The 25,102-nt window shown below is 41.7% G+C and overlaps 2 protein-coding genes across 4 annotated transcripts in view; both read right to left on the reverse strand.

Annotated features, from left to right (window-relative positions):
* Window positions 1-7,041, reverse strand: part of LOC146961366 (regulator of G protein signaling 6-like) — a 91,534-nt gene extending 84,493 nt beyond the window's left edge. Inside the window, exon 1 of one of the 2 annotated variants that reach the window (XM_085771005.1) lies at window positions 6,962-7,041. The gene's annotated coding sequence lies outside the window, so the exon portion shown is untranslated. Of the gene's footprint in view, window positions 1-1,738; window positions 1,876-6,961 lie in introns of those variants that run through there. The other variant, XM_085771004.1, reaches the window with a different exon arrangement.
* A 12,556-nt stretch (window positions 7,042-19,597) lies between these two features.
* The window catches only part of sipa1l1 (signal-induced proliferation-associated 1 like 1), a 35,039-nt gene continuing 29,534 nt past the window's right edge, over window positions 19,598-25,102 (reverse strand). For both annotated transcript variants that reach the window (XM_085771835.1, XM_085771834.1), the window contains exons 18-22: window positions 24,661-24,895; window positions 24,383-24,556; window positions 23,567-23,678; window positions 23,131-23,209; window positions 19,598-21,559 (exon numbers count right to left, since the gene is read on the reverse strand). In XM_085771835.1, the coding sequence (XP_085627961.1) occupies window positions 21,416-21,559; window positions 23,131-23,209; window positions 23,567-23,678; window positions 24,383-24,556; window positions 24,661-24,895 (744 nt within the window). In that variant the 3' untranslated portion in view covers window positions 19,598-21,415. The remainder of the gene's footprint in view (window positions 21,560-23,130; window positions 23,210-23,566; window positions 23,679-24,382; window positions 24,557-24,660; window positions 24,896-25,102) is intronic.

A 25,102-nucleotide genomic window follows, 5' to 3' on the forward strand; every position in this document is an offset into this window, starting at 1 on the left:
TTCCTTCTCAGTCATCTGATCTTAGTCTCTCTAAACATCTCACAAGCTGCAGCCAAGTTAAAGTCACTTGCGAAGCTCCTACTATTTATTTTATTTTGGTAAGGTTATAGCGATCAGTTTTAGCTCCTGGGTGATTTTTCTACAGTGGCCCATGGGGCTCAAAACAGAGCAACTCAAAAGAGCACATGCAAATAGAAAAAAAAAGAAAAGAAAAGGACACAAACAGCTTCAGAAAACACCTTCATCAATTTGACAACATGTTTGCTTCACAGCTCCATGCAGGTGTTTCCAGGGGACAGTAAAAAGTGACAGAACCAGCTATAGGGACTCACTCGACGTCGTTTAACACTCTTAACTTCAAAAGTACCGACTGGGTGTTGAACAACAAGCAGAGTCCCAGTCGAGTTCATGTCTTTTTTATTTTGCCTGACAGTACGTCTGACTGTGACAGTGAGAGTCAATAAGAGAGAGAGAGTAGGACTACACCACTGTGATGTAAGCATTTGCAGCCCATGTGTTCTCAAATTCATGTGGCTGCACATTCAGTTTCATTGTTTGAATATGATTTATCTTTAAAAACCAACGTGCAAACAAACACAAATCAATAAGTCATTATGAAATATTTTTCTATAGCCTATGTGAAGGAAAAATCAAACAGTTGTGCAGCAACAAAACTGATTCAGATTCTAGTTTGGAAAAAGCTCCATTTCCCTGCAGAGTCAGTTACACACAGGGTGAATACAGCAATATATGAGTAATGTGTGTCTGTGTGTCTGTGTGTGTGTCATATCATTACACACACACAGTCCTGGCATCCATTAACTAAAGCCTGTCAGCTCTTTTTGATGGTCTGACAGCTGTCAAAATATTGACGCCTGAGGACAGACGAGGTGAGAGAAAGAAGAAGAGCGAAGGTGGAGAAAGGAGGCAACAGGAGATGAGAAAGAAGGAAAAGAAGAGGAAGAGCAAACACAGAGGTGGCTGAGAGAGGGAAAAAAAGAAAAAAGAGGATTCATGTTGGAAAACTGTCCATCCAAGAAAAAGCTTGTTCACTCCTCTGAGTCTAGACTCTATACCTCCTACACCTCTGGGTCCCTCTCCTTGTCACATTGGAGCAGCATCACTGTCCCAGCCCATTACATCCCAGCTGGAACTGGGACCAAGTCTCTTCTCATTTGGTCCAAACTTCAGTGGGAGACGATGCTGCCTTCTACGTTTTCCATCTCAGTAAACACAGTGTGAGGAAGTAGCTTTTCTTACAAGAGTAGGTGCAGTGTATTAGTTTAAAACTGCATTGGAGATTTTGTTTTTGGAAATCCCCCTTTTCAGTGATTTTGAATTTTGTAGTTGGATAAAGACTTCTACACAAAACCTGACCCACTGGAAACCAACATATTATCTGCTTACATCTAAAATAATTCAATTAGCCTACCTGACTGTGTTACATCTCTACTTCAGTTTTTGAATTTGTTTCATTGTATTTTGCATGACTTTTCAGTGCTGACATCTTCCTCTTGTGCAAAATAGTTAATCATTTCACAAGGACTCAGGTTTTCAAGAAATTTGAAAAACAGTGTTTGGAGATTTACATTAAACTGTGATAAAGACTGAACTGAAATCATGCAGGTTCAATTTACAATCAAACCTTTGTGACAACGTCCTTCTTGCTTTCTCAAATGGAGCCTACACGCTTGTTTCCAGGCAGGAATAAAGTGAATACTTTACAAAAACTACTCACAATGAAATGCAAAGCTGTGCAGAGGCCAAAAGAGTCAAATGTGGAGAAACATAAATCCAAATCCAAACTTAAATCCATGTCAGAGTTAAAGATAAAGACGTTTCAGAGTTTCACCAGGCAAATGTTTGGTAACAGGAAGTCCCCAAGCTTTTAAATGGCAGCTAGCTAGCACACCTGTGTGTGTGCCCCTGTCATGCAAGTGCACATGGGAAATGTAGTTCTCCACTGTAGTTCACCTACTTAAAAACTCCACAGTGCCTACAACATACAGTATCAGTAAAACTAAAACATAAATCAAGAAAAAAAAAGGGTTTAAAAAGATTAATTATAAGATCACAAACCCATTTTAATAAGTAGGCTATATAAACCTCTTTACAAAGCTTTTTTTTCTTAACTAATGCTGAGCACCTTGGTTACATTAACCTGGCAGGGCGCTCTGGGGCAAAAGCTAAAAGTTCAGTCTCTCTTCTGCGTAACCTGATTAAACGGGAATGAACTGTATCTGAGCAGAATATAAAATAATGAAATGTCTCAAGGCTGTTTTAGGTCTCTGTTCAGGTCAGGTAGCCCAATAAAACAGAGCCTACACAAGAGCACTTGTAGTCTCAGTTAGATTGCTGCATATTCTCATTTTCTAAAAGTGCTTGTCAATCATGTGTAGTAGAAATCAATCAAAATTATGGTATTTGTGGTACTTTTTTGTACAGATGAACAAAAGATATATTACGGTTAATGTGGTAGGTGGTTTTGATGGAGCCAGGATAGTTTGTTTCCCTCTGTTTCCAGTCTTTTAAGATAGGCTAAGGAAGTGGTTCCTTCCCTTTTATTTATTTAAGTAGCCTATATAGCTGAAATTGGATGGTGGCTTAGCTTAGCATAGCATAAAGACTGGAAACAAGGGGAAACAGTTAGCCTAGCTCTTTCCAGAGTCCACCACCATCTCTGAACAGTAATTAAAAAAAAGAGGTATCCAAATATTTATCTGCACAATGTTGCTGTTTTCACTAGATACCAACATCCTATGCTGGTTGGCTGTGAGTTATAAGCAGAGCATCACTAGGTGTGTGTTTGTATGTGTGTATGTGTGTGTGCGATGTGTATGTTTGCTATTAGCACAGGCATTTAGCTCCATGTCAACCAGCTCTTTGGATCAATACACTCATCAGCCGACTTGCTGCTGCTGCTGCTGCTGCTGCTGCTGGTGTGTCTCTGAGCTGGTGTGTGAAGTGAACCTACAAACCCCTGAGTGGATGCTGGAGCTTCAAAGAGCGGCTGCACGTGAAGAATGAGAAGGAAAAAAAAGACACTCAGCAGCAGCAACGCGTTTCAAAACCCAAATGAGACAGGAATTCAATGTTGTCTCTAAATCAATGGCTCTCGACGTGCCGCCTTTATCACAGGTAGGATACATTACCATGTGTTTAACAGGTATCTCAAACCTGCAGCTCACGCTCAAAGGAAACGCCGCATTTGTTTCTCAATGATCCTCAAGTTCCATTGTTGCACAGTCTGGAAACACAGGACGCAGGGCCCGGGATCAATACCTCCAACATTCACTCTGACTCTTTATTTTTGCATATAAATGCATGCGTGCATTCATCAGATTAGCCTACAGTGATTTAGTGATTCAGAGGTGCAGCTCAGCCTCTCCTCCACCCTCACACCCTCAGCCTCTCCTCCACCTCCACCCTCACTGCTTTACATTCTGCAGTCGTCTGAATTGCTTTAAAAGAAGCTGTGCTGTCAGGTGTGGTGCACCTTAGGAGAAAAATACAACGCACATTTCACTCACCATACAGTATTCACCCATGCTCTTGAAATAATTTGGCCCAAGCTGTACGTCTCTCTCTCTCTCTGTTTGATATTATATTGTCTTTATTTGCATATACTAACAGAAATGTGCACCTGCTATTCTTGAATGATGAAATGTTTGTATTGTTATTTAAATTGCTTTTATTATTGTTGTGCACCAGTTCAGCCTCTTGGCCAGGGCTCCCTCGCAAAAGAGATCCAATCTCAAGGGCCAACCTTGTAAAAATAAAGGTAAAATAAATTTAAAAATATGTATAGCCTACTTTTTTTTTCTTTCTTTTTTTTACCTTGTATGCTACAATGCTACTGTATCAACCAAATTTCCTATGTGTGTCTTGTCTTATTACCTCATCTTTTCAGCTAAAGAAAATGGACGGAGGAGAAGAGGTATGTAAACATGTCCACAAATGGGTTACTGTTATATTGAATGGTGAGGTCATGGCGAGGAAACCAGTGATTGACTGAGAGGATCAGACAGGAGTGGCAGAAATCAATCCCCATATTGACTGATAGCTCATTTCTATCTCTTCATGTTAAGGTCTCAGCGGTTTCAGACAAAGTCCAATGGTGTCTCTGTCCCCGCCTCTGTCCCACCAAAAGTCATTAAAACAGACAATCTGAGAGATAGGCTACACTGTATGTCCACGTTTGCATTTGATCAAATGATGTCTTTGATTTAATCTACAATGAGTAAAGTGATCACTTCTCACTTCAGGTCAAACTCAGAAGCGTCTCAACTAGGGTTGCAAAATTCCGGGAATTTTCAAAGTTGGAAACTTTCCATGGGAATTAACGGGAATATATGGGAATTAACAGGAATATATGGGAATAAACGGGAATAAATCCGAAATTTACAAAATTGAAGGTTTGCCCTTAACGGGGAACTTAAATATAGTTGGGAAAAATATATTGTAGCATAATCTTGGCTAAAACAACCAGATTAAGTACTTGTACACTTGAATATCTATGCTATTCCTCAATCACATGCGCACAGCACACTGCTACTGCAGGGCTATTGAGGGCTATTTTCTTTCCCAACATTCATGTTTTTGTTGTTCAGTAAAAGAATTGATTGTTCATACAAGAATTAAAACTTGATAAAGTTCTACTCACAAATAAATCTGTTGAAATGTCATGTTTTTTATTGTATTGCATGGATGTCTGCTTAATATGACAAAACAAAATATTTACATTTATGTTTGGATACGATACAGTTTGTGGAAATTGGGGGTAATTTATACCCCCAATTTCCAGTTCATTCCCATAAATTCCCATCATTCCCATGGAAAGTTTCTGGAAATTTACTGGAAATTTTCCGCCCCTTTTCAACCCTAGTCTCAACGGTTCTGGTTGTTGATTTACTGTCTCCTCCTTCCTGAGCTGCAGTGAGTCTGGAGGAAAAGTGTGAAGTAAATCTGTCACCTTCATGGCCTCCTCCGTGTCCTTTGCTATAAAACGTCTCTGGCTGTGCAGGTTGCAGGTTTGTATAAATAAAAAATAATAAAATAAAATAAACTTTGCTGTGTGCAGTTGATTTTTTCCCAGATTTAAGAAGTCAACTCATGACTAAAAGGAAAACATGACATTTATTAATTCATAAGTGAACCTGAGAACATTTCTAGCACTAGCCGTCTTTCCTGCCGCCTCCTGCTGTGTTGACAAGAAGAAGACGCAGAGTGAGACTTCTTGCTGTTTCTAAAGTCTCTGCTTTTGTCTTCCCTGCAGACCCTCCACAGAACAACACACACACACACACACACACACACACACACACACACACACACACACAGTCTTCTTCACCTCCTCTGCATGTGCTCCAGGCGACACTGAATGAGGTGTTTCACAGTTTAGGACAGATCTAACATGAAAGACGGCACCGACTCAGGAAGACATAATGATGGGGGGATATACAATGCAAATACAACCATAAACATTGTGTGTGTGTATGTGTGTCACATCGATTGCTGGGCTCAGGTTTAGTGGGAATAATTAAGTTTTAACAATGTTACATGATTTGTGTCAAAGAAATCCTGAATAGGTTTAATTAATCTGATTTATTTTGGACAAATCAAATAAAGGATAACTTCATTAACTCCTCGCAGACTGATTTGCTGAGCTGCCCCAACACTAACAATATAATCATAAAAGCATCTATACTAACAAGCCAGGTAAATACATTATACATCACACTATCCTGTTCCATGTCATTCCTGTAGTATCTCAAGTATCTCCTGCAGAACCACGGCCAGCTGCTGTGACATGTCGGACTCTTCTGGGGACGGTCCTGCGGGTGCTGCAGGGATTTTAGCTCCAACTCAAGAAGAGCTTTAGTGAGGTCGACCGCTAGCTGGTGCTGGGCGATAAGACCTGACTCACGATTAGTGCTCCAGTTCATCATCCCAGAGGTGCAGAGGGACAGTCAAGTTTATGCACACGGGGCCTTTATTAGCTGTAACTGTAACTAAATAAATATGATGCTGCGGGGCACTGAGGCTTCCTGGGTCAAAACATACTATAATATTAATTATGTGGGATGTCCTCATACTTCTAAAGCCATAAAGTCCAAAGTCTAATCATATAATGAGACGGTTCAGATAAAAACAGACACCAGTTCACTGTGAGTCAGAAAACATCTGGATGTGATGTCAGAACCAGGATGAAGCTCAAATCTCCAGCATCATCTGAGTTTGGAGAGTTGAGTTGTGATGGATGGTGGTGTAACATAGACATAGACTCTCTCTCTCTCTCTCTCTCACTCACTCACTCTCTCTCTCTCTCTCTCCATCAGATGCCTGTGGTCTCTCTATCCTCACAGGACCGCTCCTCTCCTCTCCCCAAACGCACAGAGCCAGCAGGGCTGCAGTCTAATTTAGACTCTCTGTGGCACACACGCACGCGCGGACATACATGTTCACACGCGCACGCACACATGCACAAACACATTATGCACACACACACACACACTCACACTTGTGGTCGTTTGTCATCGGTCCAGTTGTGCAGACAGACAGCAGCAGCAGCAGCAGCCGGCACGTTCACATATAGACTAGTGTCCACTGCTGACAGTTATAACCACACCTCAGTGTCTCACGCACAGAGGACACACAAACACACACGCACGCGCACACGCACACGCACTGGTGTCCTTCGAGTGTCACTTCGCCAACCAGATGAGTGTCCGCTCCCTCCAGTCACAGGTGGATTAACATCATCTCTAACAGCCCGCACCGCTCCATCACTTTCACATTAACATCGCAGCGCTGTGACTATTACAAACAAATTCTACTACTACAGTACCACCACCACCACTATTACTACTACTACTCTCTCCCCCTGCCTCCATTTTATTCATTCACCAGTCATCCCTCCATCCATCCATCCATCCTCTCCTCCTCTCCTCCTCTTCCTTACCTCAGAGCCGGCTTCTGCTTCTTCCTTCTCTCGCTTGGAGCTCCGGAGCAAAAAAAAAAAAAAAAAAGACCGACCGACCCACCACAGCGCTGAGAGAGAGAGAGAGAGAGAGAGAGAGAGAGAGAGGAAGCTGTGGGATCAGAAGCAGCTGCTCTCTCTCTCCCACTAACATGCAGTTGTTCCTGCTCCGAGAGAGAGAGAGAGAGAGAGAGAGAGAGAGAGAGAGAGAGAGAGAGAGAGAGAGAGAGTTTCTGGTTTGTTTACCAGTGTGTTTTTTTCTCTCTTTTTGCCTCTTCTCCATCAGATTCTCCATCACCTTTGTGCTCCACACACTGTCAGATGAGTTGCATGTTGTTTGTGTGCTTTCTAACACACACATACACACACACACACACCTCTATCTCTCTCTGCATTTTCATAAACAAAGACTGAGTCAACAGAAAAATTGGTTAATTATATTATTACATCATGTTTTGGATGTTTGGAGGTTGAAATCTTAACATTGTTCTTCCACTGTGAGAGTGATGGTTATTTTTATTTTTTATGTGTGCAGCTGAGTGAATTTCCTGTAAACACACAATCATTCATTTTCAGGGTCACACACCTAATACAGAATTTTATTATGAGAGCTCTACATCCTGTTTGTTTGTTTTTTGCTTTTTAATAACCATTCAGAAGTTTCCAGGTTATGCAACAACCTGATGGAAGGATCAGGTGTGTGGTCATGGTGGTGACATGAAAACATGAATGGATGCTGCTCAAGATTGTGCAGCTCATATGTGTGTGTATGCGTGTGTGTTGTGGTTCTGAATGCGGAGCAACCTCGAGCTTTTCTTTTTCCCTTTTGCAGCCAAAGCATTCACAACGTCCTTAAAGTGTCACGAGCACTTAACCCACTAGTGGCTCCACAAGGAAATTGAAGGTAATTGCGAAGAAGAAGAACATTTTAGGACGAAGATTAAAGAGCCGACGTGCACTTAAAGTTTGGTGAAATGATCAGTGCTATGGGAACAGAGGATTTTTAGACTGAATTTAAAATGTTTTTTTGTGAAAGTTCAAGCAAGAACTCAAGAGTTTTACCATCACTTTATGAGAGTTTTACCATCACTTTATGAGGCTACTCCTCTTGGTTATTTCTTAGCAATGTAAACAAGATCCAATAATCAGAGGTCAATATTGATAATTGATCATGGAGACCAGAGAGCCAAAGCATTTGACTCTCTCTAACTTGTGTTGTTGTTCCTGACTGAAGCTGAATAATGTCTCTCTTTGCAGTAGGGGTGGGCAAAAATATCGATATGGCAATATATCGCGATACTTTATACCGCGATACAATATCGATATTCAATATTTAAATATCGATTTTTTTTTTTCAAAAAAAAAAGAAAAATTCAAAAAAATTCAATTTTTTTTTTCAAATAATAAATCATGTTTCAGACGTAAATCCAGTACGACTTCCGCACCTCTGCTCCGCGAGGTGTCACTGTACTGCTACCTCAGACAGTGTGTTGTACAGTATGTTGTTGTAACTTGCACTTGTATAAAATGGCATGGATAATTTGAATTACATTGTTTTGACTCAGTTTGTCCCATAAATTATCACTATCATCTGATGTACATACAACTCGGATTTTAAGATGCATAATGCCTTAAACATTTTTCAGTGAACTATGTAGAATATCGTAGAATATCGCAATATATCGCAAAATTTGGATATCGGCATATCGCAATATCGTATCGTATCGTATCGTGACTCAAGGATCGTGATGCGTATCGTATCGTGAGGTCCTTGGCAATGCCCACCCCTACTTTGCAGTGATGTGCAGGTGTCCATCATGACATCACAATGTGGGGGGCGTGGCCACAGGTCAGCTTTTTCATCCTGCTGTTCATCCAACTCCATTGTTTCAGTCACTACTTTGTGCTCAAATCATAATAATAATATTTAAAAAACACAGACACACTAAGGAGCTAATTATCTCGGCGTAACAAAGTTGTTTTCTCAAGATAACGAGTTCATTATTCAATTAGCTGAAGGGGGGGAGTTTTAAAAAAAAAAGGGAAAAGATGTATTTTTGCAGAGATAACACTATGAACCTGTTATCACCAGAAAACATCTTTGTTATCCTCAGATAACTAATTCATGATCTTGTGATAACAGGATTTAAAAAGTAAAAAAAAAAAGGGGGTTGGAAAAGAAACATATTTGTAACGTGTCTCCTCTTCAGTTTATCATTTCAAATGCATAGAGAGAGAAGCACTTTAACATCAGAGCTGAGACAAAGGCGCCCACAAGCTTTATAATACCCACTGAATGGCAAATGTTCTGTAGACTCTAATCCTGGTGCATTAAAGCCATTAAACTCTCCTCAACTCGTGTTTCTCCATCCTCTTCAAACCCTCCCTCCGGTTACCTCCTTCCTCCTCTCTCTTCTCATTGTAATCTCCTTTAATTTCTCGTCTCAGACTCATGCAGGACTCTCAGTTTAGTTTTCAACCCATCAGCCTCAAGCCCCCCCCCCCCCCTCCACTCTACCCCACCCCACCCTACGCTACCCTATACCCCCTCCAGTGCGTATAAACTCTTAGCTGATGGGAGCTGTTGGCCGAGCACTGAGGCACATCAAAGCATCTGATGCAACCACGGACCAACAGAGGAAACCGGCTGCTTACTGTAAGTCAGGGATGGTTACACACCTCTTCGCCGTCTGTGTGAGTGTGTGAGTGTGTGTGTGTTTGTGGAACCAGAGCTCATATTAAAGGAATGCTTCACCTAAAATTGATAATTCACCAATTTTCTATACTCACTGTCATGCCAAGGAAGGGTTTGGAGAACTTTTGGAGTTATCAAACGCTTTAGGAGTTCCAGGGGGGGTCTGGCTGGCAACGGACTTTCATATAATGGTGGCGGATAGAGTTCACCTTTGAATCGTCCAAAACACACACTATGAAACATCCAAATACCTCCATACTGCTTGTCCATACTGACCCAAGTGTCCTGAAGCCGCCACATGAAAAACTTGTTTGGAAAAAATTAATTTGATCTCTGTTTTGAGCCTTGTTGTAGCAGTAGCTCCCAGTGGCTCTGTTGATGTTTGTGTGCATGCGCGAGATGTTCTTCCATGTTTACATTATACATCCAATGGTTTACAATGACGAACGAACGTCTCGCAGCAAATCTCACGTTTTTCTTTTTCATGTGGCGGCTTCAGGACACTTGGGTCAGTACAGACGAGCAGTAATCGAGGTATCTGGATGTTTCATAGTGTGTGTTTTGGACGATTCAAAAGTGAACTCTATCCACCGCCATTATATGAAAACCCATTTCCAGCCGGACCCCCCCTGGAGCTCCTAAAGCGTTTTGATGACTCTGACTTCTCCAAACCCTTCCTTGGAATGACGGTGAGTAGACGATTGGTGAATTATCAATTTTGGGTGAAGTATCCCTTTAAGGATGTTAACATGCAGCATGTTTACAGTGACTCTGGCAGCGTCTGATGGTGGAGAGACTAAAAATATTTACTGGCCCAGTTCAGCTGAATATTACTGGGACAGGAAGTGGAGTGTGGCGACACGCCTCAGAGGCCGGCTGCTGTCTTTTATTTTTTATTTTATTTATTTATTTTTGCCGTCTCGCTTTCACCAGCTGTTCAGTGTGCAAATGGGGGGGGTAAATAAAAAAAGTGGACGTCAATAAGCTCAAAAAATCAATACATGCACTTACCAGCTAACTGTCTTTGTCAGAAACAACATTGATACTGTACTAATGGACCACTCTGGCCTGACACACACACACACACACACACACACACACACACACACACACACACACACACCATCATCATCCTCATCATGTCTGCTCATGGATGGAAAACTATAACCTCCACTCTGGACCAACTGAATTATTGAGCAATTCCCGGGTGTGTGTTTGCATCCATGTGCTGCCTGCATGTTAGTGTGTGTCTGTGTGTGTGTTGCTAATGTGGATGAGTGGGTGGGGGCTGCCCCACATTTGCTGTGCTTTTATAACTACACATCTCTTATCATATATTTACACACACACACACACACACACACACGTTCACACTTCTATACGTTGTGGGGACTGTGACTGAGTTAAACCTAATTCCTGCTCTAAACACACAGTAACCCACGACACCGAGTCCACGGAGGATCAACAAAGTGGAGGGACGGGCTCTGTGTGTTCGCTCACGTTGGTGCACCAGCTGAAGGTTACAGCTGTATTAAATATCCACACTGTAGAGCTGTAAATAGTATGTAAAGTGTTATCAAATATGTTTTACTGCCTCTATAATTTTCAGATGCAAAGTGAGGGAAAACGCAGCACAAAGTGAAATTATCATAAACTACGCATATGACTAATGCACATCCCTCTAGATAAAGTTAGCATTTTAACATTACTGTAGCACCACATAATAATAATAATACATTTATAGAGCGCTTTTCAGGGAACTCAAAGTCGCTTTACAGACAATAAAAACAGCAGATAATACAAGTAAAATATGGAAAACTCATTAAAACATAGAAAACATTTGAATACGGATTAAAACAAATACGACAATATATCAAGAAGTACTACATGTTAAAAGCAGAGCGGAATAGGTGGGTTTTAGTTTTGGGGCACGGTGGTGCAGTGGTCCAACCCACCCCGCCCTCACCCTGTGACCCGGCACAGATAAAGCAATAGTATAGGATGGATGGACCTCTGAACCAGAGTTGCCAATGATGACCAGACATATCGTTATCATGCTGTGTTTTTCTATTGTGGGGCCTGTTAAAAAAATCTTGTCACCTCTGATAGTGCATCATCTCCACTGTCTTAAATAACAGCGGAAATCAGACAAATCATCACAGGTTTGACTCTCACTTGTCACTTATGTCCTATTTCAATGATTTTAATACTGTATCTGCTCCCACTTTACCTGCCCAGGGACTACAGGTGGAAATTAGCAATTGTTGCTATAACCTGGCTCAAAGCATCTCTTCTTGTTTTACAAGATTAATGTTTTTTGTGCATTGTCCCTGTTTTAAATAAATAAATTCATTCATTCATTCATTCTGACCTGACTCCAGCAGGGCCTGACAACATTTACATGAAGCTAAAAATGTAGATGAACACTCTGAATTCACCCAATCATATTCTCCGCTGTGTATCTGGGTCTGGGTCGTGGTGGCAGCAAACGCCCTGCCCCCTCTGGCTCCTTCCTCCAGCTCCTCATAGGGGATCCCCAAAGCGTTTCCAGGCCAGATGGGATGTATAATCCCTCAGTGAGCTCTGGGTCTGCTGCAAGGAAATCCTTCCAGTTGGACATGGCCTGTAAAAAATCTCTGCAGGTATCCAGGGAGGGGCTTTCCTAATCAGACTCCACAAGCCAAATTAACTGGTTTCCTCCAACACAAAGGAGCAGAGGTTTCACTTTCAGCTCCTTCACGCTTCTTTGGGGCACAACCCAGAGCTCATAACTGAAAACTGTCTGCATGGATGATAGGGACGTGTTCCTACCGATATCAATATCATCCCAGACGGCTTTGGTTTCCACAATGATGACTGCGAGGGCGGTACAGTGTTGGATATTAAACACTGTACTAATGTTTCAATAAATTTGCTGCTTTTCAGAGATGTTAAGATGTTAAAACAAAAGTATAGATTTTTTTTTTTGTCATTCAAATTTTTATTTGTTTTAACATAACTTTACAGACATTTCAAGTGTTACAGATATCGCACAAATTAATAGTCTGTTTAAGAAAGTAAAAAAGGAGAAACAGATTGATAGGACGAGGAGAAAAACAGACAAAAAAAGAAAAATAAATATCTGAAAAAATAAAAATAAAATATAACATTGATGAAAATAAAATACTCATCTTACAACTTAAAGGCAGCCCCCACCCCTGGCACCCCTCATGCTTCATACACATTCAAAGCATAAATAAATACAATTACAGTACATGCAATGTAACTATAAAAGTATAGATTTTTCAATTTTCTGATTTCTGGATGTTGGAGTGGGATGTGTTGTGTCCCTGACCATGTTGAGAACAAAAACTCACAGTCTTGTTGAGAACTTCAAGTTGAAAATGAAGAGTTTTGGTAGTTTAATCCTGCACCTGCAAGTTAAAGAGCCATGGCAATTAGTTCAAATAAAAAGCAGCACCCACTGAAATGATTTGTGCATTATTCACAAGGCAATGATGTTAATAGACATATTAAAGCCTCTCGTGTGTGTTTGTGTGTGTGTCACCACACCAGCTGAACACACACACACACACACACACAGACTGACAGGGATTGTGTAACCTGACAGACCGCCTTAAAAGCACGGATGGACTCTTCGCATCTCAAGCGACAGTGAGCAACAAAGCTGAGCCCTCTGAAGAACAAAACACCTCTGCTCCCCCTGCCTCTGTTCTCGAGTGCTCGATAAGAGCCGAGGGCCGCAGAGCGTGGGCTGCAGGAGAAAAAAAAGAGCATCGAGGGTCCGCACGCAAGACACGACAGAACGACAAGAGAGTCAAGAGACGGCCACATGCTGCTGGAAAACACACAGATGCTTCAGATTTCACTGTCAGTGACGACGACAGCTGAGATGAAACAAAGAGGCAGACACGTTAGAATAAAAGTCTGAAGCTTGATATAGATGTGTGCAATAAATCCTTTAATCAGAATCTGCAAATATGTTCTAACTTTGCATCTGTGTGGAGAAGTGTACAACATTCATTTCATTCTCATATCTGTTGGTACACATTCTTCTCTTCTCAGTTTTGATAATAAAGTTTTTATACTTACAGTAACAAGTTGAACACATGAACTTCTTGTGTAGGCTGATATATCAGTGTTGTGTTTTACTGCTTGTTGTGCTGCCCCCATGTGCCCGAAAACCATCCAACAACCAACTTAGTCAGAAAGTGAAATGCAAGAAAAACTCAAACTCAATCAACAGGTTACAGCTGGGTCATGTGATGATTTCTTGCAGCACTGAAGTTAACATGGCTTTAGAAAGTTATATGAACTCATACGTATATGAGATGATGAAGGTTAGGCTTTACCTCTGTAAGACTATTACACCTCAATGTTTAAAGTGTGGACTCACACTTTCATTCACACTCTTGTCATATTTATTAAACATTTATCAACCCCTACACTGTTGTTTTTGTTTGCATGTTGCATTTTGGTGAAAAACTATTATTTTAAAATGCTCATGACAGGACATATGAATCTGTATCTTTAGAATGACGACTCTATCTCACATATTTCGATGTTGGTGCAGCCTCATTGTTTTAGAGCAGGTAATAATAATAATAATAATAATAATAATAATGCATTTTATTTATAGGCGCCTTTCAAGACTCTCAAGGTCGCCTTACAATAAATTAAAAAAAACAATTAAAAGTACAAATAGTAAAACAATGAGACAAGCCATAAAACAACAATAAAAAACAACAACAATAATAAATAGCAACAATACAGCAACAGTGAACATTGTGTTAGGGGGGGTAGGCCAGTCTGAACAGGTGAGTCCTGAGGTGAAGTCCTTCTTAGAGGTGCACTTTTCTGGGGCAACCTGAAGGACATGTACGCAGTGGGTCTCCACTTTGACCCCTGGCCAGCTGGGATGTTTGTTTCATGGGACTCCTCTCACCTCTTTTTCCTGTCTGTCTCTTCTGTCGCAGCTTATTAGAGGCATAAAAAAATTGCTCAAAAAAAGGATACGGTATGTCCTTTATCATATATTCAAAAAGGAAGAAATCCACTTTTCTCTTTTCAACTTGACCCTGATTAATGCTCCACACGATCAAACCCGTCCAGAGGCGCCACCACTGGTTGCACCGTGCAGCTCCCATGATGTAGGTCACTGAAAACATTACATGAGCTTTTTTCTTTTCTAACTGGATCTCCCTGCATCATGGTGAGACCCACAGGTACAAATTTAGCTCTTTGCAAATGAAGGAACAAAAACCCAGCAGGCTGCAGCTCTCTCCCTGATCAGACTTCAATCTCGGTCTCTTACACTTATTCTCTCTCTTTCTCTTTCTCTTTCCGTATAGAAAATCCTTGAAAGGAACCCCAGGTGATTCAGCCCCCACATGTTCCACCTGTGCCAGAGATGACTAATCCGCGGCCTCCTCCACATTACACCCTCTCCTCCTCCGCAAATCGCTGCAACAACAGCCGCGAACCGTCCCCGCAGGTGGACAGACTGAAACGAGCACAGGTCAGTCCACAGACACACCGACGTGTCCATTTATCCCTCTGTGCTCGCTTTCTACTGGAATGACTCAGATGTTGAGTCTCGTAACAGATATACTGTACTTGTTGGAGCAGTCTAATTTAGTTTTGAATGAGTACTGAGTCCTAATGTTAAAAAAAAAAAAGGTTTGAACAAGAGTACAATGAGATTTCAGTGACTGCAGCAGCTTAGAGGAGTGGGAACTTGGACCTCTGTCAAATTCCTGGTCCCACACCTAATCAAGTTGTCTCTTTTTCTTCCAGGAGAAGGAATAAACAGAGATGAGTGTCTGTGAGTGTTTGGTTTGATACCAGGAGAAGAGAATACAAATCTGCCTTTGCTCCATAACAAAGATGTGATTTTGCTTTTCTCGAGTCGTTATATCTTATTTTAGTTGATCTCTTCTTCCATTTTCCCTCAGAAGAGACACATTCAAGTCTTGAATGTTTATAATAAGAATCAAAACACACGTTACGGAGCAACTGGAGTGATCGAGCGAGTCAATAACGAACTTTTGAGTCAATATAGTCGAGAAGAAACGTGCGTCAAGCTTCAACCATCCTCTACTCAAATTTTGTTAGTGATTAGATAGTGATTTTTCTGCCTCTACTCACAAAGGGTTAGCGATATTCAACTTTTGGTTGAAATTTATGGAAAATGTAAAAAGTTCATGCTACAGTGATATTATATCATGGAAGTAGGGCATTTAAGTAGAAATATGGAATCTTTCTTCATCTCAAACAATGTATTGAAGCATAAGCCAACAACAGTGGTGGGTATAACCACAACAAAAAATGTCAATGGGATGGGTCAGACACTTGATTAATCACACTGTAAGAGAACAAGTAACAATAAGTAGACACTACATAAGTAGTAGTAGTTGAACAATTGGACATGTGCATTCAAAAGGTCAGAGAAGGTCAAATTAAGTTCACCTGTAAATGTTATAGTGCATTTTAGGTGCATTCTGAAATGTAATCTAAAAACTGAATATCCCTAACTTTTTGTGAGTAGTGTATATACAAAATACCTCAGAAATGATTAGTTTCTGTATTATTGGAAACTACTTATTCTCCCAACCTAGAGAACTTCAATAAAACAGCTGTGTGTTGTCAGAGTGAAATAATTCAGGCTGATATCTGAACATTTAGCTGCAGTAAAGCATGACAGAGCCGTTTCTCTGATAACGCTTAGAGTTTGGAGGTGGAAATAATATGAATATTTAATGTTATCTGAAAACAAAAAAAACAAAAAAAAACTGTTGAATTAAGTTCCCATCATCTCTTTCAGCAGTGGAGAGCAGCTCCTGCATAACAAGTGTATAGGAAAACACAGGCGACGTGGTTCCTGGCTGTGCGAGCAGTTTAAGTACAATCAGGTGAGTCAGTGTGATATAGAACAATAGCAGCCTGAGGGAGGCACGCGGCGCAAACCCCAGACCTCGATACAATCAGACAGAAGCTCGGCGGGAGAGGCTGAAGCAAATCTACTTCCCTCGGACTTCAGAATGAGAGAGAGACGAGTGAGGAGAATGTGACAAAAAAAACGTTGATGGGAGAGGGGGGAAAAAATGCAGGAAAATGCAGAAACAAACAAGTCGACAGCAACACGAATCGATACAGCATTTATTTATTTCAGAAACTTACTGTGATCACTGCAAATGTCTTTTTCATACCTTTACATTTTACAAAGACAATGGATCTGGGATGTAAACAGTATATATCTTTTTTTTTTTCTTTTTTTCTTTTGAATTCTGCAAAAACCGATGGTCCTCTTGACATTTGTGTTGTGCTTTATCTCCAGTCAGAGCTGATCACATTACTGCTTATGCTTGTTCTTCCAACAGGAGGAAATATATACACACACCCGCACGCACACACACACACACACACACAAACACGCACGCACGCACACACACCTACGTCACAGCAGCGTGAGCCGTGACTCTGAGCTTTGTGTAACCGTCCTCCCCTGACGCAATCACTGACCTCACAAGTTGTGCTTGACTGAAAACCAGCGTCCCAACAGAACAAACAACATCCAGCCTGCTCCCTAAAGAAAAGGAGGAGGCTTCACTGCTGTGGGGTTTTTTTTTTTTTTTTTTTGTTAAGTGAATTAAGTCAGCACCTTCCTCTGTTTGTCAGGAACTGCACTGGCAAAAATAAAATAAAAATAGAAAATAACAAAACAAAACAAACGAAAAAAAAAAAAAGGCAGAGCAACATCTAGACCGAAGCTCGCACAGGAATGGATGAGTTCACCCTTCTTATATCCAAAACCTGTAAAACACAACAATCCGGCAAATAAAACATTGTGCAAATAAAGGATCTCAAAAATAAGATATTACAAAATGGAACATCTGGAACATCTGCACATTCACATTTCCTGCATCCTTCTTAAAAGCAACAAAAAAACCAAAAAACAAAACAAGGCAGAGGAAAGAAAAGAAAAGAAAAACACACTTTTTGCATTGTAAAATAAGTCACAACAACAAAAAAAAGAACTGGACCTGGACTGGAGTGTGTGTGTGTGTGTGTTTAAGTGTGTGTAAGTGTGTGTGTTTATGTCTTTGTATGAGTTTGACAACTGTATCTAAACATCCAACCTGATGCACGCTTTTAAAGATGCGAGTAAAACATCTGCACTGCACAGTTGTATCATTTGGCCATACTTCATTTGAAATACAAAAAAAACAAAAAAAAAACTAGAGCACTTTCCATGTACAGTTAAAATACTAAACATTACCTAATAGTCATCACTGAAGCTTCCATGTAGCTCTGGATGTGACACCAGTGTTCATGGCAAAAAAAACAATTTACAACCAAAACTTTATGGATCGGGAACATTTCTGCCTCCAGAACTCATCTTCTCTGTGGATATCTACTGTATATATATTTTTTTGTGTGTAGCATTTCACATTATCGCATGACTTTACTGGACTGTTCCTCACGACTGGCCGACGTCTCGTGAAACTGTTAAAACGACCAAAAAATATCACCTCACCAAGCAAAAAAAATACTCAAGCTACCGACCCGTCCACTATTAGTGCAGTTACCGTCCGGCCCCGAGAGATTCCTAAAACAGAACCGACTCCTTCACTTCACTTCTACATCCTTTTTAGCTAAAGAGTAAGTCCACTCATCTCCCTGCAGAGCCGCAGAGCTGAATGTCAGTTATCGTAAACATCACATTTTCTTTATTTAGGCTTGTTCAGTATATTTCTCTGTTTTTACATTCAGACCGGGGGCGCCGTCTTGTGCTTTTTATTATTACGCTGCAGGGTTTTTAATTGCATCGATTTAAAGATGCAAGTTTACTTAAAGAGTTTTAAAAACTGGGAATGTTTTTTGTTTTTTTTATCAAAAAAGAAAAGAAAAAAAGGGGCTTTGATGGTAGAAGACAGGGAATTAAGGCTTACACCACTACTGTGTGTACGTCCGAGCACCCCCCTCCCCCCTCCGACACTCCTGTACACATGTTGCACATCTGGCTGAGGAAGCAGCTCAGTGTCCGCTGCTGCTGCTGCTGCTGCTGCTGCTCGTGTTGTACTGTAAGTAGCTTTGTGATCTGGGGAGACTGATCTTCCGATACACTCTTATTACATTATAGCAGCCAGCTGGTCTAATTGATATACTGCTTGTAACTGAATGCAAAGGTAAACACACACACAAACACACACACACACACATACACACAAACAGACACTTAACACACTCTGTGTCGGGAGGCTGTGAAAAATAATTCACCTGAACAAGAGAGCGGCTCGCAGCAGATTCCCCAGACAAACATTAATGAGGCTGAATCTACAACTGTGAATATGATGTTGTTTAACAATAGTAAATGTTTCTGTGTGTGTGTGTGTGTGTGTGTGTGTGTAGGTGTGAGTGTGTTACCAGGTGTGTGGTTTTGTTTTTTTTCAGGATGAAGAAGAGCCATTCCCTTTTATCTGTTCCCCAGGTGCTGTTTCAAAGGCACGTCCCTGCTCTGCCTGGGAGTAAATGACCAAAATAAGTGACTGTAGGCACGACTGGATACACTGATGTACATTCACACAATGACAACACACACACACACGCTTGGCTGCCACTAGTACGGCAGGTACTCTAGCTCCTTCTTCTCATGGGTATGTTAACATACTGTAGCCAGACACGTACATGTTTTGTTGAATTACTGTCTGAAAAAGATCCTCAACAAAGACTAAACCTGAGCAAAACTACACACACATACATACATACATACAAGTACACCTAAGGTCTGCTCCCTTTATCAAAAAAAAAAAAAAAAAAAAAATCAACCTTTGATTGTCTCTCAGAGCTGGCTTCTGATTACTCTTCCTGTCCTGTGTGTTTGTCTGACTGATTGCTGAGGAGGCGTTTGGAAAAATACAGAGTGACTGGCGGCACATTTAATAATCATGACATTTCCACTGGTCATCACTAGAGGGCACTGTAAGCAACACGACAGCAGGCTTGGGCATCACAAAATACAACATAATACAGAATAAAAAGCATATAGTCAGGCTTTAGCCAGAATTAAGAAAGAAAGCCATTTAAATAATATAGCTAGTGACCTTTTTCTTGAGGAACTCAACACTGATGTCAGTTGTACTGTACGAATAGAACAACTTATTTATTGGAATTATAATACAAGGAAATAAATTAACCTGGGAAAAACCCTTAATTTTTCCCTCCCGTAATGTCTCTGTCATTTATTATCAGCTGGTTCTCTGTATTCCAGACAGTGGCGTGATGAGTGGAGTCCTTCGTCCTTTTCTTTTTCCCAAAGCGTGATGCTCAGTGCAAAAAAAAAAAGAAGATGGAGGTTCTTGTGCAGCAGAGACTTTCGTCGTCGTACAAGTTTGACCTTTAAAACGTCGTTTCCCGCATCAAACGTTGTCCCAGAGCAAACTCTCTGGTTTATTTTATTTGTGAGAGAAAGACAGGAGTCCTGACTTCTTCCTATTGCTTTTAAGACACATACAATGGACCAAAGCACTCTGGATATCAGTCTTTTTGTGTTTTTTTATGGCACCACTTGCCGATGGCTTTTGAATATACTCCTCTGTCGGGTGTGTTGGCTTGTGCTGCTGTAATCCAGATCGGAGTGACACAGAGGAGAAGAAATGAAAAAGAAAAAGGAAAAAAAAAAAAGTAGCTGTACAAATCCAGATTTTTTTTTTTTCCTCCGGTGCAGAGGCGGGTCGACCTGCCGCCGTCTCATTGGCTGACGGACAAAACAGGCGCACTGTGACCGTCCAGAGGCTGAAGCTTCGAGGAGAGGAAACATGAAACTTCTTTATTCTCCATTTACATGTAAAAGGAAATGAAATCCTCTCCTGTGTCCTCAGTGGGTTTGTAGCTTCAGATATATGATGTGTGTGTGTGTTAGTGTGTGTGTGTGTGTGTGTGTGTGTAGAGCTAATACTCAAGTGGCTGGCAGATTTGCTGCATGGCATTTTCAGAGACTTCCACTTACATGGTCACCTGGACGTCTCTGCTACCCCTCTGCTGTGGTGGGTTGTTGGATTTGGCACAAAACACTTCAGTCACTTCTTCTCAGAGAGGCCGGGCAGGAACAGTCAGGAACAATGAGGAAACCAAGGACAAAAAAAAAGAAAAAGAAAAAAAGAAGAGCAGATATCTGTATGTAAGTCGTCTTAGAAAGAGAGAAGTGTGTGTGTCCACTGGGAGAATGTGGCAGGGGAACGAGGAGATTATCACATCTGGAGAAAGTGAAAGAGAGAAAGTCGGCAACTTCTTCAGGTGGAGGGAGGAAGGGAGGGAGGGAGGAAGGGAGGAAGGGAGACATTTCTCTTTGTTGGTGATTTTGTGAAAAAAGGATTTGGGCACAGCGAGATGAGAGAAAGGTCAACTCAGCGGAGCTCTCCTGGTCCCGTCGGAGAGCAGAGGTCAGTCCTCCGAGCCTCATCCTGAGAAGTTTAACAGAGGCTCAGCGGAGAGCGGCGGCGGCGATGATGATGATACCTCCTGATATCTGAAGCCAATGGAAGATAGTGGGAGGGTTCGGCAACTGGCTTAATGAGTCTTAAGGACAAGTCTCCACTTTTTCTTTTGCACAATTTCTCATGGGTGTCGACCCCCAACCCCCCGCCCCCCCTGCCTCTGCCTCTCCGTCCAGACTGTGTGTGCTGATGTATTGAGTTGTGTGCGTGGAGGAGTGTGTGGAGATAGGATGGTGCGGGAGCGTTTCAGTTCATGTCGATGGTGTTGAAGACCCACTCTGTGAACTTCTTGAGCTTGGCGGCGGAGGTCTGCGACTCCTCCTGCAGTCTCTGGTTGTCCTCCCACAGCCTTTTGATCTGAGTCTGAAGTCGCACCTTCTCTTCACGCTCCTGTGGAAGCAGCACGAGTGAAATTAAACCACTTATTACATCAAATGTTTTGGTGGAGTAAAATACAGAAAATAAACACAAATTCTGTCTGCCTCTAATATCCTCTATGAGGTGTTTTACATAAACAACCCAGGCCTGCAGACGGTTGAGTCACATCTAGACACAACTTAAGGGATTTGTGGGCAGATTTTATCAGTTGACATTTCAAATCCGCCAAAAGCACAATAAAAAGTAAACCCTTTGTCGGGTGCACAAACATAAATATTGAAGCTCTGGCATTTAGCAGTTTAGAAGAAGAAATCTCAGAAAAAAAGTGGAGAGAGTTGCTTCTCGTCGTGTGTCGCTTCCAGCGTGATTGCTGCTGGCTCGAGGGCAGTTGAAGGAGGCGTATTGAAGCATATTGAAGCATATTAGTTTTCCCCGGTGTCAAAATTCATCTACGGCTACTTTAAAAATAAAATATGTGGACGGCTCATTGCTGCCCGGGCGTTTCACAGGAAGCCAGAGAGTTTAATCAGAATTGCATAAGAAATAAATCACAACCAGACTGCAGCAATTTGTGGGTGAAAACTCTTCTCTGCACAGAGGTCAGACTTGTTAACGCTGCGGCTGCGAAGTCTGAGACTGGTGGTTAAAAACAACTCCAAACCTTTAAAAAGAACAGCGTGCCGGAGCAGCAGGCGACCTTTTACCCTCCAGTCCTGTCAGCTTGGAACGACGAGGCAGAGCTACTGTATGTAATTATAATAACTGGATGAATTAAAAAACAGCCACTGATGCTAAATTTAGCCTAATTATGCATGAATCCTGTCTGGGGTCAACAGTTAGTAAGTCAGAGCTGGTTTAACATCTTTCTAAAGGTTTTCTTGGGTAAGCCTGCTACCTGCTGAACACCACCAGCAAAGCCAAACCTCCACTTCTTTCTTCACAGCCACGCTGGTTTTTAAAAAGACACATTCACTGCCTCAAGTTTGACTCTGAAAGGAGACTGAGGAATAGGTGGATTTGATATTTGTAGCGCGGTTGTGCCGTCATAAAATATGTAAGAGTTGCATATTTTATGGATCTCTGAGCGTTGTTTTTGCCCAGGAACAGAGTGGAAGTAACTGAAATGAAGACACAAACTGGAGGAGTGTATGAGTACGAGGAGACCGTGAACCCTCTGCGTCCGTTAAATGATTCTTATACGAGTACAAGAACACGGTTGAACTGTCCGCCTGCTGCCGTCCGATTTGATGTAATAAAACAAGAGTTTGAGTGACTGCGGTGAAATCTGAGTCGACGATAATCAAGCAGAGCAGAACCGAACAACAGAGGCGGCGCTCAACTGCTGATTGTGCGTTTCCTATTGAAGACAAAAATATTTATTTACACGCCGCGCTCCCTGTTCCACTGTATCCAAAGCTTTTTAAATGTTTCATCAGCTCTTGAATAGAAAAGAGGGGCAATAATCTCTTAGTACAACATGCTGTGGAGTCATAACAGTACAGTTTGTTCTTGAACTCTGCACATACAGGTGTGGATATGTGCTCCACATGTGTGTTACAGTATGTTTGTGTTTTCCCTCCCACCTTCTTCAAATCCTCCTGGAGCATCTTCACCATGGCCTCCAGTTTAGTCACCTTCCTCTCCAGCCCTATGTGGCCCTCACTGTGGAAAGGTAAGGAAAAAAAGACCATTAATAACCCATTATTACAACAACTGGTATCAGAGAGCTGATAATTAATTAAATTCATGCTTAATTAAGGCAGAGACAGCATTTATACGACGTGACCCCTAAAGATGTGAATGTGACATCAATAATAATGATATTTAAATGAATTTCAACTGCATATACGATTAGCTTTACTGTTTAATTGGCAGGGGTCTCTCACTTCTACTGGCGCCTGCATTAACAAGCTGAGTCTTGATTCCCTGTGAGCATTTACTGTAAGCCTACTGCTATTAATATGCCTGTAACTGTATGAGGTAATCTGTCTCTCAGGTACTAAAGTAGTGAGTCATTACCTAGATGAGGGCCGAGACAGTGGGACCGGCTGCAGCTCTATGTGAGGCTGCTGAGGACTGGAGGCCCCACTGCTCCGGTGGTTTGAATCCCCAAACACAAAACTTCTCTGAACTGGATCAAGAGAGAAGTGGACAAAAGGTAAAAACACGACAGTTAAAGGGATAGTTCAACATTTTTGGCCAATTGGCCCATTGCCATAATCCCTATAGTCTTAGGAGTAGGTTTGTTACCTTTAATTGTTGGTGCAAGCTATTTTTAGAATGGCGGAGCAGAGCCGCGAGCTGCTCAGAGCTACGCTACAGAGGCTCATAGGATTTCTTGGTTTCTCTCATCAAACTCATCAAATACACAATCCAACATCTCCAAAACGCTCTGGTGGACAAGTTGTTTGATGAGGGAAACCGAGAAATCCCATGAGCCTCCGTAGCGTAGCTCTGAGCAGCTCGCGGCTCCTAACCCTCTAAAAATAACTTGCACCGACAATTAAAGGTAACAAACCTACTGCTAAGACTATAGGGATTGTGGCAATGGGCCAATTTGCCAAAATGTTGAACTATCCCTTTAAGATCATAAAGTTAAAGTCAGTTTCAGAGCTCAAAAGAAACATAAAAATATATATCGGTAAGTAAAGGTATGTCTATTCGTAGAGCAATACGCAAACATTGAAATAATGAAAGTCTGGCACTATGTCTTAGCACCAGTTTGATGTTTACTTATACTGTATTTCCTGGTTATAACCTCGCTGCACAGACTTCAACACTCAAGAAGAGCTTTCTTAGTGCAAAAATAAAAAGAGAAGGAGAAATTGTTTGTACCATAGTGTGTTGTGTTCCTCTCGCTCTCAAAGGTACTGGCCACGTCCACCAGGTGCGTCCACTCCAGAGGACTGTCCCTGTCTGAAGAGGGGAGGGGCATCAGCTCCTGAGGGATGGGTCCGCGGTGACGCTCCACCAAATCCACCAGTGACGTGTCGGATGCCGAAAGGTCACCTGTGAACACAAATTCAATATGTCGTGTGAAGTTAATTTCAAACTTTGTCTCTATATTTCCAATCACAAGTGTTTTTTTTGATGAACTCTCTCTTGTTTCTCACCATGGAGTTTGACACCGAGCTTGTAGGATGGCCGTCGAAGGGGCACGCCACGGGTGGTGGGCGAGCGTGGGAGGGTGGAGCAGCTGAAGAGGACATCGGTGGCGAGCGCCGGTTCAGCTACCGTGTCGCTCAGAGGGGGAAGGCGCTGTCCGCGGTAGATGCTCTCATCCGACAGCGTGCGATGGAGTGAGCGATGGCGACTGAGCGGCTTGCCCGTTGGCGATTTCTGCCCGTGCTGCGCAGGAATTGGTGGGTGGAAGTGATGAGGAAGTGTTACTGTAATATTACTAAAACACAGGCTCTTGAAAAACATGCAGCAATGTGGGGGTGGGAAATCTCAAATGTACATCTGAATTATCTGCTCACACAATTCACACCAATAACAGTAAACTGCAATAACACACAAGACTGTTTCATGAAAGCGTATCTAGTCAAATTTAAA

Source organism: Trachurus japonicus, chromosome 24 (assembly GCF_045865225.1).
Source record: "Trachurus japonicus isolate A0001 chromosome 24, Traja_1.0".
NCBI lineage: Eukaryota > Metazoa > Chordata > Actinopteri > Carangiformes > Carangidae > Trachurus > Trachurus japonicus.